At 43.5% G+C, this 12,218-nt stretch overlaps 1 protein-coding gene across 4 annotated transcripts in view; it reads right to left on the minus strand.

Moving 5' to 3' along the window:
• Positions 1–12,218, minus strand: part of LOC138298780 (zinc finger protein 211-like) — a 199,726-nt gene that overhangs the window by 29,419 nt on the left and 158,089 nt on the right. For 3 of the 4 annotated variants that reach the window (XM_069236904.1, XM_069236902.1, XM_069236901.1), the window contains exon 7: positions 10,095–10,208. The exons of the other annotated variant lie outside the window; for it this stretch is intronic. In XM_069236904.1, coding sequence (XP_069093005.1) covers positions 10,095–10,208 — 114 coding nt within the window. The remainder of the gene's footprint in view (positions 1–10,094; positions 10,209–12,218) is intronic. 4 annotated transcript variants of the gene reach the window in all.

Raw genomic sequence — 12,218 nt, forward strand, 5'->3', positions numbered from 1 at the left:
ATCATCTTTATGGACTCACTGGAACTTGCAACAAACTATGCTAAGTCACATACAATGACATTAGGTCATCGTAAGTTTGCCAGCAAACATTTTTTGGAAAGAGGGTGAAGTTGACTAAAGTAGCTACATTTCCATACCTGGAGGTATTATTTGATGTCAAAAACATATAATACACTGTTCCAAATAAGAGATAGGAGACTGAGGGCTACCGTAGAGGGGGTCCTAAATTTTAGGAGCAAGGCACCTCACACATCCCGAGGGATGTCATGCTTCATCATAGGAGCAGCTCCTCGTCAGACTGGCGCTGCAATGTCTGACGTGCTCCACCCCGTAAAGGGGGGGGCTCTTTGCCGGAGATCTTTTATAGAGATGAAGCCGTAGCCCCAAATGTGGGAGAAAGTGAAGGAGGAGATCAAAACATGTGGTTAAAATTGGCTCTCTGAATCAGCACCGGGTAACTTCTTTATTAACCCAAATGCAAAGAAAAAGGGGCCAAGGTTAAAAAAAGGTCACAAGAGTAGGACTGCAATAATGTTCAGTCACCCTGTATCAAAGTGGTCAAGGAAAGGGTGGAGAAACCATCCCTAACGTGGGTCAACATGTTTCGCATCCTGGTGGTCCATACGGATCCAGTGATGCTTCATCAGGACCAGTAAATACCTATAAGTGTCTCCTTAATATATAGGAAAAGAGATCTGGAAAAATAATTAGAAATTATCAAAAAGGTATCCAGTCACTTACATAAAAAAGAAAATTCTCTTTAGCGGTCGCCCAACCCAAATAGGGAAGTGCGCTTCATAGGGCCACACCGACCTTTGATCGAGTGCAAAAACAATTTGTTTATGCTGCCGTCAACGCCAGTAGACCTACCCGGGTCCGTGTTGCAGCGCCAGTCTGACGAGGAGCTGCTCCTATGATGAAGCATGACATCCCTCGGGATGTGTGAGGTGCCTTGCTCCTAAAATTTAGGACCCCTCTACGGTAGCCCTCAGTCTCCTATCTCTTATTTGGAACAGTGTATTATATGTTTTTGACGTATTCCTTGGGAGGATATACACTGGACCACAATACCTCCCCATCCCTTCTATTTTTTTGAGGTATTATTTGATGATCAGGAGTTCTGGGTCCTGCTTAGATCCTTGAAGAATATCCACCAGAGAGCTGTGGCTGCAACAATGGATTTTGCCAAGACTCGGCGCCAAACCAGTGCATGCTTTGGTTAAAGTATGCCATGAGAAATGTGTACCAACACCAAGTTATGGTTGTGATGTATGGGGCCATACAGATGCCAGTGAGCTTCAACTTATAGAAAATAATTCCTGTGAAGGCTCCTGGAAGTTACTGTATGCACTTCTTCTTTTGTGGTACAGAAGGAATTAGGCCTCGGTTACCTCTCTGATCTTATTGCCCTGGCTCCAGTCACCCGCTGGCTTAGAATCTAGTCAAACCTGGCCCTCTCAATAAATAAGGTAGTGATAGAGGACTGCAGTTCACTGGAAGAGGCGCTCCGTATCCCCTGGCTCAGATATGTCAAAAACATGCTGATGAGTGTGGGGTGAGTACAGTTATTTGCTAACCCTAAAGTTTAGAGGAAAAAGGATCTACTGGAGCTAAAGAACATGCTACTCTCACATACGATGACAGAGGGGAAAGGGAGATCGCCAAACCAATGGTAAAACAATACATTTTTTTTAACAACAAGCTCACTATGAGAATCATTTTTTGGCTTTTGTTATTAACCCTCACCGACTATTTTTATTAACAAGGTTCAAGTTGAATATCATACATTGGCTGTTAGCAGTGCCAAGGATTCAACAAAGTTGGGGAGTGGCAACCCTGTCCCTGTGACAATTTCTCTCAGCAGGATATTATGCATTTTATATTTTTTTGTGATTTGTATCAGACACTAAAGCACAGTTTTATTGCTCAATTGCAGAGAGAAACACGATTTGTACAAGTAAACCAGCTTTGCTGTTCCTTCAAATGCTTTCTTCTCTCAGGGTTTGTTTCAGGGTTGCAAGCTTCTTGTCGTGTTCCCTTAGACTTAGGAAACAGCTATTTAATGATTAGTGGGCTTTTGTGTAAGGAGTTGTTTTTAATCCCTTGAGACACTAACATTCATAGATTTGGATTTTATTGTTTTTAACAATTGTACTGGGATTTTAAACTTTAATCTTGAATCATTTTTATGTATGTATTGCTACGCACAGTGTTTATTGGTTTAATGGTCATTTTATGATATCGAGTTACTGAATAAAGCAGAGGTTCCAAAACTTTTGACTTCTGTGGAAGTTACTGGAACTTGGGGACCCTCAGTGAATAATCATTAAAATCTGGGGAACCCCCACGGAGTCTTTACCGAACGCCGGGCCTAAACATTGTTTATGCTTTGAAACACAAAATAATACACACAAAAATACAGAAACAAGCATTCATCAAACACATAAACACATAACACATTTTATTTGAATTGTAAACAAATATAAATGAAAAAAGAATTTTAATAGGAAAGTTGGACTTTTTTTTAATTCAATTGAAGCCACACATCATCCATACTATCTTCCGTTTGATGCACATACACTGCTCCCACAAATCAATCTGCAGATACTTATTTAATTTTTAGCCTCCAATTTCAAATTTCTTCACCATTACAGTATGTTTTAAAATTTTCTGTTGTACATTTAACCCCTTTATGTATATACACTTTATTAATCTGTTAATATTATTTAATTTTTTAAGCAGTTGTGGACCCCCTGAGTTGGCTTTTTGGACCCCCGGGGGTCCCCGGACGACAGGCTGGGAACCACTAGAATAAGGTGTTTATGACTGACAGGTGGTATTGTTGCTATTGGCGCTGCCAACATGGGGTCTCTGGCATGTTGTTCTTTGAGGCTCCTCTTCCTTGGTACTTACGAAAGGGCTGGTGTTTCTGCGATGTAAACTGCCATGTAAACTCCCATTGATTTTGCGTCTCGGTGCATTTGATTTTCCCAAGTTGTGTATCGACCTCCAGACCAAAGAGGTGCTCTCCCTGGAATAGGACGTTCAAGATGTGTTATTGCACCTCTGGTTTAAAATCTGAAATGCAAAGCCATGCATGTCTGAGAAGCATTGCCGATTAATTAATCCCTCTTGCAGTTGTGTCTGCGCAGACTAGAGCCCACAGACTGTTGCTTTGGATATTTGTCTTTCCTCTACAACTTAATCTTCCCATTTCTTTTTATATTGTTCAGGGAGATGCTGCAAGAGGTCTTCCATTTCGTGCCATGTAGCCACCTTTTAGAACGACAGAGGGCCCAATGAGTTTGCAATCCTCCAATGACCTGTAGCAACCCTTTTCCCCACTGCATCCATGCACTTACTTTTCTTGCTGGGGTTGGTGCATCCCCATTGCTTTGTGATGCAGCTCTTTTTGCGTGCCATAGTGACCACTATTGAGTCATGGCCTGATTGTGCCCCAGACCAGAATGGGATACCACAAGCACTCTTTAAACATTTGACATCCAGATGGGCAACTTTTCTGGCAGAACATTTTAACTATATCTTGGTAATGGAAATAATTCCCGAAAGTTGGAAAAGCTTGATAATCCATCATATTTTCAAGGGAGGAGCTGCATCTGCACCAAGTAATTACTACTTAACTGCACTTTTGACTGTTGACCTCAAATATTTCTCTACATGGTTACTGCACGACCTGGAAGCTTGGATGTCAGATAATGGAAGACTACCTTTCAAACAAACCGGTTTTATAAAGAGCCAAGGCACACTAACAAACCTTCTAGCACTGTGACTGACCATGAGCAGAGCCAAGGCCACAGGCACCCCGTTGTATATGTGCTTTGTTGACTTCAAGTCAGCCTTTGATTGTGTCCGAGCGGAAGTTTATAGGTGAAGCTGCAACCTGCAACAATGGGGAACGCCATACAACATCTTGAAAGCCCTTAGTCTGCTGTATTTAGGCACATGGGTTCAAATCAAGCTATGGGATGGCACTCACCTGTCAAAGAAGTAAAAACAACAACCGGGCTAAAACAGGGTTGCGTTTTAGCACTGCTTCTCTTTAATCTATACATTGCAGACCTCTCCTTAGAATTGGACGATCAGATGGCTCATGCACCCAGCTTCGGGGGCCAGCAACTGTCTAATATTTTTTATGCCGGTGACTTGTTGCTGCTCAGTAACTCCAGAATAGGCCTACAGAGATTAATGAACTGCCTTGGGACATATGCAACAAGCAATGAGTTGGAAATAAATCATAAGAAAACAAAAATTATCTAACTGAATCAACATATTTCAAATCAGTGTAAGTGGTACCTCAACTGAAATATAATTGATGAAATATCCACCTACGTGTATCTTGGGTGTCAAGATAGACACAAGAGAATGATTTTTACCACAAAATGTGGTGATAAGGGCAAAAGCGCAGGTACTGAATCATGCCTTTATAACTTTAGCAAAGTCTATTTGGGAACATAACCTCAAACCACTGGTATCAGTAATGGAGGGTAAAGGACAGGGGCTGAGACTTCTCCTCTTGATAAAATAATTATAATATTATACAAACAAGTCTTCCACCTACCTAGATCGGCATCACCGGTGCAAGTTAGGTTGGGATTCTCATTAATAAAGCAAACACTGGCCAGGCCTGCAGCATTTGTAAAATGCTGCTATAAACTCCGGCTAGCCCTCAAAGGCATGTTGGCAAACCTAGTATGGACTGAAAGAAACCTGGAAAGGGAAGTTGTGAATACAAACAATACCTCAAAAACAGTATTGAGATCCTTCAGCTGGGCGAACTGTGGAACCTTAATACATCTGCTCAAGCCTTCAGTAAAGAAGTAAATAAGTCCATCAAATTGCAAAGTTGAACAAATGATAAAGTCATGGTGTTGAGGTGGTCGCATGGGTGGTTGGTACTAAAATCTTACTAAGAGCAAAAAGAGTAATCACTACTGGACACCACCTGTGCCTTGAAGGTAAAACAGAGATTGCTCTTTTTAAGACTTGGGGATAATTGAACCTTAGACTTCCTCTTAAGGTGGAGGGAAGATGTCCAAAGAGGAGATCTGCAATGCTTTCTATGCCATCAGGCGGAGGAGACATTGCTTCATGTAATTTCTATTTGTCCAGCCTTATCCTTACAGCGAGAGGCCTGCTGAACAAATAATTCAAAGTATTTGGTATATGGTCTTGCGGACCAGCCCTATTTGAGTCATCAGACCCAAGGAACACAATGAAGCTCATTAAGATGGACCTACAGCCTCAGGCTGGGACTAAAAAGATTAACGAAGAACACTACTGATAGGAATAGCATGGAAAGTACCCCTATCTAGTGGGTACTTCGTTTCTATGAATCCTTGTTGTTTCTCCATCTAGTCAGTCTGGGGTAAACGTTTCAAAACTGAAAAGTCACTGTTGTTGACCTGAAGACTGCATAGGCATGTACCAGAGCCCTGTATATCATATCACAGAAATTCCTAAAAGATACTTATACTATGGCGGGCTGCTAGGGGCCATACATTCTTGCTGCGACCTATCCCGACAGGACTCTTGTTACTCCGGATGAAAGTTTCCTTTGTATTGGTACTGGCAACTTTGCATGCTTTGTGTCTACCTGCCTATCGTACAGGTCACTGTCAGTTTTTTAAATATAACGCACTTAGCCCTCTTAGTCCTGCTTTGTGTCATGGGTCCCTGTCAGTCCTTAAATATTAAGCACTTAAGACTTTTAGCCCTGTTTTGTATTTACCTGCATACTGGATAGGTCCTTGCCAGTTTCTTATATCGGTCACTTAGCATTTCCGTGTCTGGAAGGACCACAAATAGTCATCCCATGTGTCTGGGCTTTGTGGGGTTTCCCCCTGTGAATCTGAGTACTAAGTCTCATGGTCATGGCTGCGTACTTTCTCTACTGCATAAGTAGGCGAGGGTGACAGAGTGTGGTGCCATTGGTCAGCTTTGTGGCACTAGCTTGTGGCTCTATGCTCTTTTGCCACCCTTTTTGGCTATGGCTGAGGAATATCCAAGTCTTGGTTTTGTCGTTTGAAAGCCTTCTCTTGCCTGCTGTCATCAGCTGCCTGACGGCATTTCTGCATGAAGCCTTGAAGCCCTTTGAAAACATTGTTTTCTTCTTCTGGAAGCACGGGCTAATGTGAAGTTTTTGCCTGCTTATCAGTTGCAGGTTTTGTTGCTGAGGAAGGCGCTTTGTTTTGGGTGACGTAGGAGCCAAGGTCTTCTTTAGAGCTGAGGAGTGGCCATGCTCTTTCCCCTTCGCTGGAGTCAAGAGGTGTTTCGGGTCTGTATGGCTAGACACTGGTCGCTTGCACTGCTCTGAATGTTTGTCCAGCACCGAAGCGTGGTGTGGAAGTTATGCTGTGCTGATGTATGTGCCAGGGTCGACGGATGTATCAGCAACGATATGGACCTAGTGTCAACTCAATGCTTCACCCTATGCCCTGATGCCCAATCGGAATCGAGAATGTTCTCATCCTGTCGCAGTTCCAGGGCTCACTCTCTGTGTCGACCGGAGTCCGAGGGCTGTGGAGCATCTTGGTGGGCTGGGGGAGGTTTATGTAATGTTTCTTTAGTGTGGAGTGGGTCAACTGTACTTGGGCCTGCTGTGTTTTCTTCATCCTGGGCCTCAACACTGGCAATGATATAGCCCTCTCTAGCTGCAACATTGGCGTTTGCCTCGCCCTCAATGGTTTGGAGGTGATAGGTTTCTTTTGGGGAGAACTCAGGCTCCAATGCCATCTCCATGGTATAGGGCAGTCTGCAGTTCCGTCTTCTTCTTAAGATATTTTTATTTATGAATTGGTTGCAAACGGCGCAGTCCTGTTCTTTGTGCTCCAGCGACAGACAGAGGTTGCACACGTCGTAGGTGTCAAAGTAAGCGCATTTCGCCCCGCACCGAGGGCACTTACAAAAAAAGCCTGTCCTTTTTACCTACCATTACACAGAGACGAACATTATTGATGGGTTTTTGGAAGGCTATGATGTTGGAGTAGGGTGAATTCAATGGAATCTTATACGGTTCCAACGGTCGCAGGAGCTGTGTCTAAGTTGTTGTCGCTGAGCTGCGATTCGTTTGAACCGGTATGCATTTACAGGCCGCAAGGGAGTTGAGGCTGCATAGAGCTCTGACGCAGTCCATCTGAGCCTGATGGTGGGAAAAAAAAACAATCTAACAAAGGAGCCACTGAATATGCGCATTACCTCGAGGAGGAGGAGACACCATGTCGACAGTAAAGACATCCTTTAGATAAAAAACCTGAAAAGTCTGTGCCTAACACTAGAAAGCAGGAGTATGCATAGCATGTGTCTCTGCAGCCAACACATGCTACAAATACATTTTGACTATTTTTTTTACCTTTAACAAACATATAGAAATTTCCTTATACTTTACCTTAGGAAGACCTCTGTCCTTGTTGCCGATGTTTCTGCCAACTGTGCAGATACGCCTGTAAGATTACTACTCGTGTAAATTTATGGTAGGTTTTTCAGAGCCCATCCTCTGTATTAGATATTAGACAGTGGAGAAATATACGTCTACACTTTGAAGTTACTTTACACTCTGAAATTGTGAAATGCCAAAAGAGGTAGTAATGCTACTACAAAGTGTAAGAGTAAGTTTACACATCGAGGCCTACTCACGTTTAAATTTACCTTTAGGAATGGTTTCCTTATTGAGCCATGGCATGCCTGAGATTCGGCTAACAAGGGTCACTGAGTCTGCAATGGCTAACGTCTGTGCAGAACAACTGATGTCCTTTGATGATACCAAGAACAGATCCTTCATACACCTTGATTTCTCAGGCACCAATGACTCCATGGACTAACAAATCTTGTTTCAAGCACTTGAGGAGCAGACTGGAATTTTTGAACCCACATTGGAATAGATCCAGTCCTTCCTCTCCAAGTGAGATGAAAACATGTGCATGGGGTAAACAGAATCACCACAAGGTATCCTACAGTAGAACATGGGCCATTCCTTATCTTACTTCCTTTCAACATTTCTGTGTACCCTCTTGTCCAAGTCCTACAGTAGTATCAGTGGATCTCCAAATGAAAACTGAAGATACTCAAATCCATTTCAAGCTGTAAAACATGTCAAGAAACAAGGCCAGCATCACCTTGTGCCTTGGCTGCAAGTTCTACTGTAGGAAGATGAGCTTCTTAATGTCTGAAGGGACCCAAGCCTGTGATTGCAGTGTTTGGTGGAACTGAAATCAGGGCTCCACATGTCAAGTGGTCTACCAGGTACGTCACCATCTAGGTCACACAAAATAGGACGTCTGGGAACCATTTTTGATGGTGAGCTATCCTTCATTCCTCAAGTCAATACCGTGGTTAAGGGTGTCAAATTGCAACAATATGTCAAGGAGAGCTTTGGTGATGGCATGACTGCAATATTATCTACAATGAGCTCCCAGAAATGCTCACCGCTGGGATGCAAAAGCACCAATAAAGGCTGCTAGACTGAGTCTGAATTTGAAGAGGTGCCACCGCATGAAACCAGCCATGAAAGTCCTACATTAGCTCCCAATAGAAATGAAGATTAAGTTTAAACTATTCTGGTGACAATTGCATACAGTGTGTTTACATTCACTGCGCCAAGGGTGACCTGGGATGGAAGTTCTCACTTATTATTATAGTCTTCATGTGAAATCAGTTGCTCTACAGAGTTTCAATAAAGATTAAAAAAATTATTGGGGATTTGACTACAACAATTGCTAGTTGCCTGGGGTTCCACAGTTTGTGCCAGAGCCACTTGGAGTATCTTGAGCACATGTTGGACCTCTAATTTGGATGGTGCCACGTCCCCCCCCCCGGATTCATTGTAGGGTGCTGAAAAATGCCAAATAAATCCCATTGACTTCAGTGGGGCTTCCCACCATGAAAGCCTTCTTAAATATCTAAAGAACTGCTAACCTTTAAGTGTGGGAGCCCAAAATGATCAGACAACAGAAAATACTGAAGAGGAGAACCTGGACTTACTAACCCATTGCCTCATGCAGATAGTTGCACATGGGCAGTTCCCGCTCTCAAGTCACCAGATAGACAAGGATCTCTGGTACAGGAAGCTAGAACAAATGTGGGGGCCCTTCACTGCCCTTCCCTTTATTACAAACACATTACCTTTTGTTCCATAACTGTGTCCTTGTTTCTTCTTTCTTACATCTTCATTACAGCCAGCATGACCTCAATTCAACCCTTCCTTATCCCCGACATCAACCAACGTGAGAGCTGCTCCACAACTGTGCCCAGATTACCACCCTACGTCATCCTGCACCCCATTTAGTTTTTCTTCTTGTACTCAAATAAACTGTCCTTTTGCTGCCCACTTTCAAACTCTGAGCCACATGCAACAATCCACTAAAACAATCTCACAAAAATAAAGAAGAGAACATGCTATTGACCCTTTGTCTTACACCCTATGTTTTTTCATCAGTGGACCCAGGTATTTTAATACCCAACCAAAGGGAAACACTTATCAACTTCGACAAAATGAGTAATTACACAACAATTCAGATGAAAACCTCTGTAATGCAAAGATCTCAAAAGTGCATGGATTAAACTCGCTTATTTATCCTCCAAGCTCTGTCACTGTATTGCAACATCAATCAACCACACCAAAATAATGCCCTGAGTACAATTTGCATGGACTGGAAGGAGGTGTTTAATGCATATAGTAAATACTGATAGCCCATGTGGCGGTATTTAGCAGGTGCACTCAATAACTCAAATTCCAAATTTAGAGCTAATGGGGGTATTGTATGCAAACTTGTGTTTTCCACACACATTCTGCATATATTGGTATTCACAGTTTTTTGGACGCAGATCTGACCTGCTGAAATTTACTTGGGGAAAACTGCAGAGCATGTGGTTATTAATACCAAATTATAATTCCGATCACTGCACAAACTCCTGTTTTTAACCCGAAATTCAGAGGCCCACTTCTATCAGGGCCTTCGTTTACAAGGTGACGAAAAGTCATAACAGATGTTCAACTTAAAGTCATTAGACAAAGCAACAAAAAACACTTTTTTGTTTAGTTCATTGGATATCCTAGTAAGACAGTAGGGTGTACTCACCTGCAGAACTGTTGATATTTTTCTTCCTTTCAGGGTCGTTTTGATCCATGGAATAGGACTCTCCCTCATCTTTAGTGGTGAATGACCCAGCCTGTCTGCTACCAGCCTTTTGCACTACAGGAAAACATGTTCTAGTGATTATGTAGTAGGCAGATAAGCATACCAATTTGTTTTATGCTGCTCACTTGCAGAAAACAAAACTGCAGACTGTTGGGAGATCTTCTATATGCCAGGGTACCAATGCCAAATTTTGAGGAGACATCAAATCAGTACACTCATGTCAATCTATGGGCCTTTTCATGTACAATGAGAGAACAAAGAGGTGGTCGCCTGGGAAACAGTCCCATTACTAGAAGACAGGGCTGTAGGGCTCATCTAAGCATCTTGAAGAATATCAAAGCTATGCTGATTTGGGGGCCCCGCCGATGACGGGCTTTCACATTCTGCTTATGCTATTAAAATAATTAGGGGCTGTTAGACCTGGCATCCTTGGCGTAGTATCCCCTGTCTTTTTTGCCTCTGCTTTCTGTGTTTTGACTGTGTGCTGGACTTCGTTTTTGCTGGTTTTGGTACTCTGTGCACTTTATCACTGCTCACCAGTGCTAAAGTGCAAGTGCTCCCTGTGTAAATTGTGTAAAATTGGCTTTTCCATGAAGGGCATATTTGATTTACTAGTAAGTCCCTAGTTACTAGAGGTGCCCAGGGCATGCAAATCAAATGCTACTAGTGGGTCTGCAGCACTGATTGCGCCACCCACATGAGTAGCCCAGTAAACATGTCTCAGACCTGCCACTGCAGTGTGTGTGTGCAGTTTTAAACTGCCAAATCGACCAGGCAAGTCTACCCACTTGCCAGGCCCAAACCTTCCCTTTTTATGCATGTAAGACACCCCTAAGATAGGCCAGAGGTAGCCCAAAGGACAGGGTGCAGTGTATGTTAAAGGTGGGCCATGTACTGATGCGTTTTACATTTCCTAACGGTGAAATACTGCCAAATTAGGTTTTCACTGTTGCAAGGCCTATCTCTCTCATAGGTTAATACTGGGACTGCTTTTTAAATAACTTTTAAGTGTAGTTTCCCTTTGGGAGCAGATAGAAATGTGGAGTTTGGGGGTCTCTAAAATCACAATTTAAATATACATCTTTTGGTAAAGAAGTTTTTTAGATTGTCAGTTTGTTTTATTAAGTGGGCATTTTCTTGCTTACAGCATTCTGTGACTCTGCTTGCTTATGTATTCCCTATCTGGGTGGGTTGTGGCCTGCATATCCTGATGGGCCATCTGGACTAGAGTGGAGGGAGGAGTGGTCACTTACACCTAAATGGGCTGTGCATGCTCTCACACAATGCAGTCTCCAACCCCCTGATGCGTGTCTGGGGCCAGTCCTGGGCAACGCAGGATCTTGTGAACAACAGAGACTTTCCTTTGAGGTTTGCCTACTTCAAAGGCAGAAAGGGGTATAAACAGTGGACCCAAAACCCCAGATTTTCAGATTACTTCTGGAACCAAGAGGAACCTCAGCCAAGGAGAAGAGCTGAAGTGCTGAAGAAGGAACCAAGAGGAACCTCAGCCAAGGAGAAGAGCTGAAGTGCTGGAGAAGGAGTACTGCCCCTTTGCATGCGACTGTGCTTTGCTGGGTTGTCCTGCAGTTGCTGCCTCTGCCTAAAAGAGGACAAACACTGGACTTTGTGGCATATTCCTGCTTGCGAAGTGTCTCCAAGGGCTTGGAATGGGCTTGCTCCCTTGTTCTGAAGTCCCAGGGCCATCAAAGACTTCCTCTACCAGCACCTGGATTCTCTGCTGAGACTCCTACCCTGCCTAGTGGTGCCTAATCCAGTCCCTGGGCCCTTGAAAGGAGAAGCTGGTGAAAATCCACAAAGAACCAAGTGCATCGACTTCAGACTGACGCTGCTGCGGTATCCCGTTACGATGGCTGCGACTAAAGTCGTGGTCCTCGCTGGAGTGCGACAACCCCACAGGGCATGACGCCGCTGCAGCCTCGCTTAAGTCCATGACTCTGAGTCCCGAAGTGCTGTGCCACCTATGTCCGTTACATCCAACTTCGCTGCACCACGCCCTGACTGCCGGATATCGACCACGTCAGAAGTGAGCGGATCCAGCGCTTC

Source organism: Pleurodeles waltl, chromosome 1_2 (assembly GCF_031143425.1).
Source record: "Pleurodeles waltl isolate 20211129_DDA chromosome 1_2, aPleWal1.hap1.20221129, whole genome shotgun sequence".
Classification (NCBI taxonomy): domain Eukaryota; kingdom Metazoa; phylum Chordata; class Amphibia; order Caudata; family Salamandridae; genus Pleurodeles; species Pleurodeles waltl.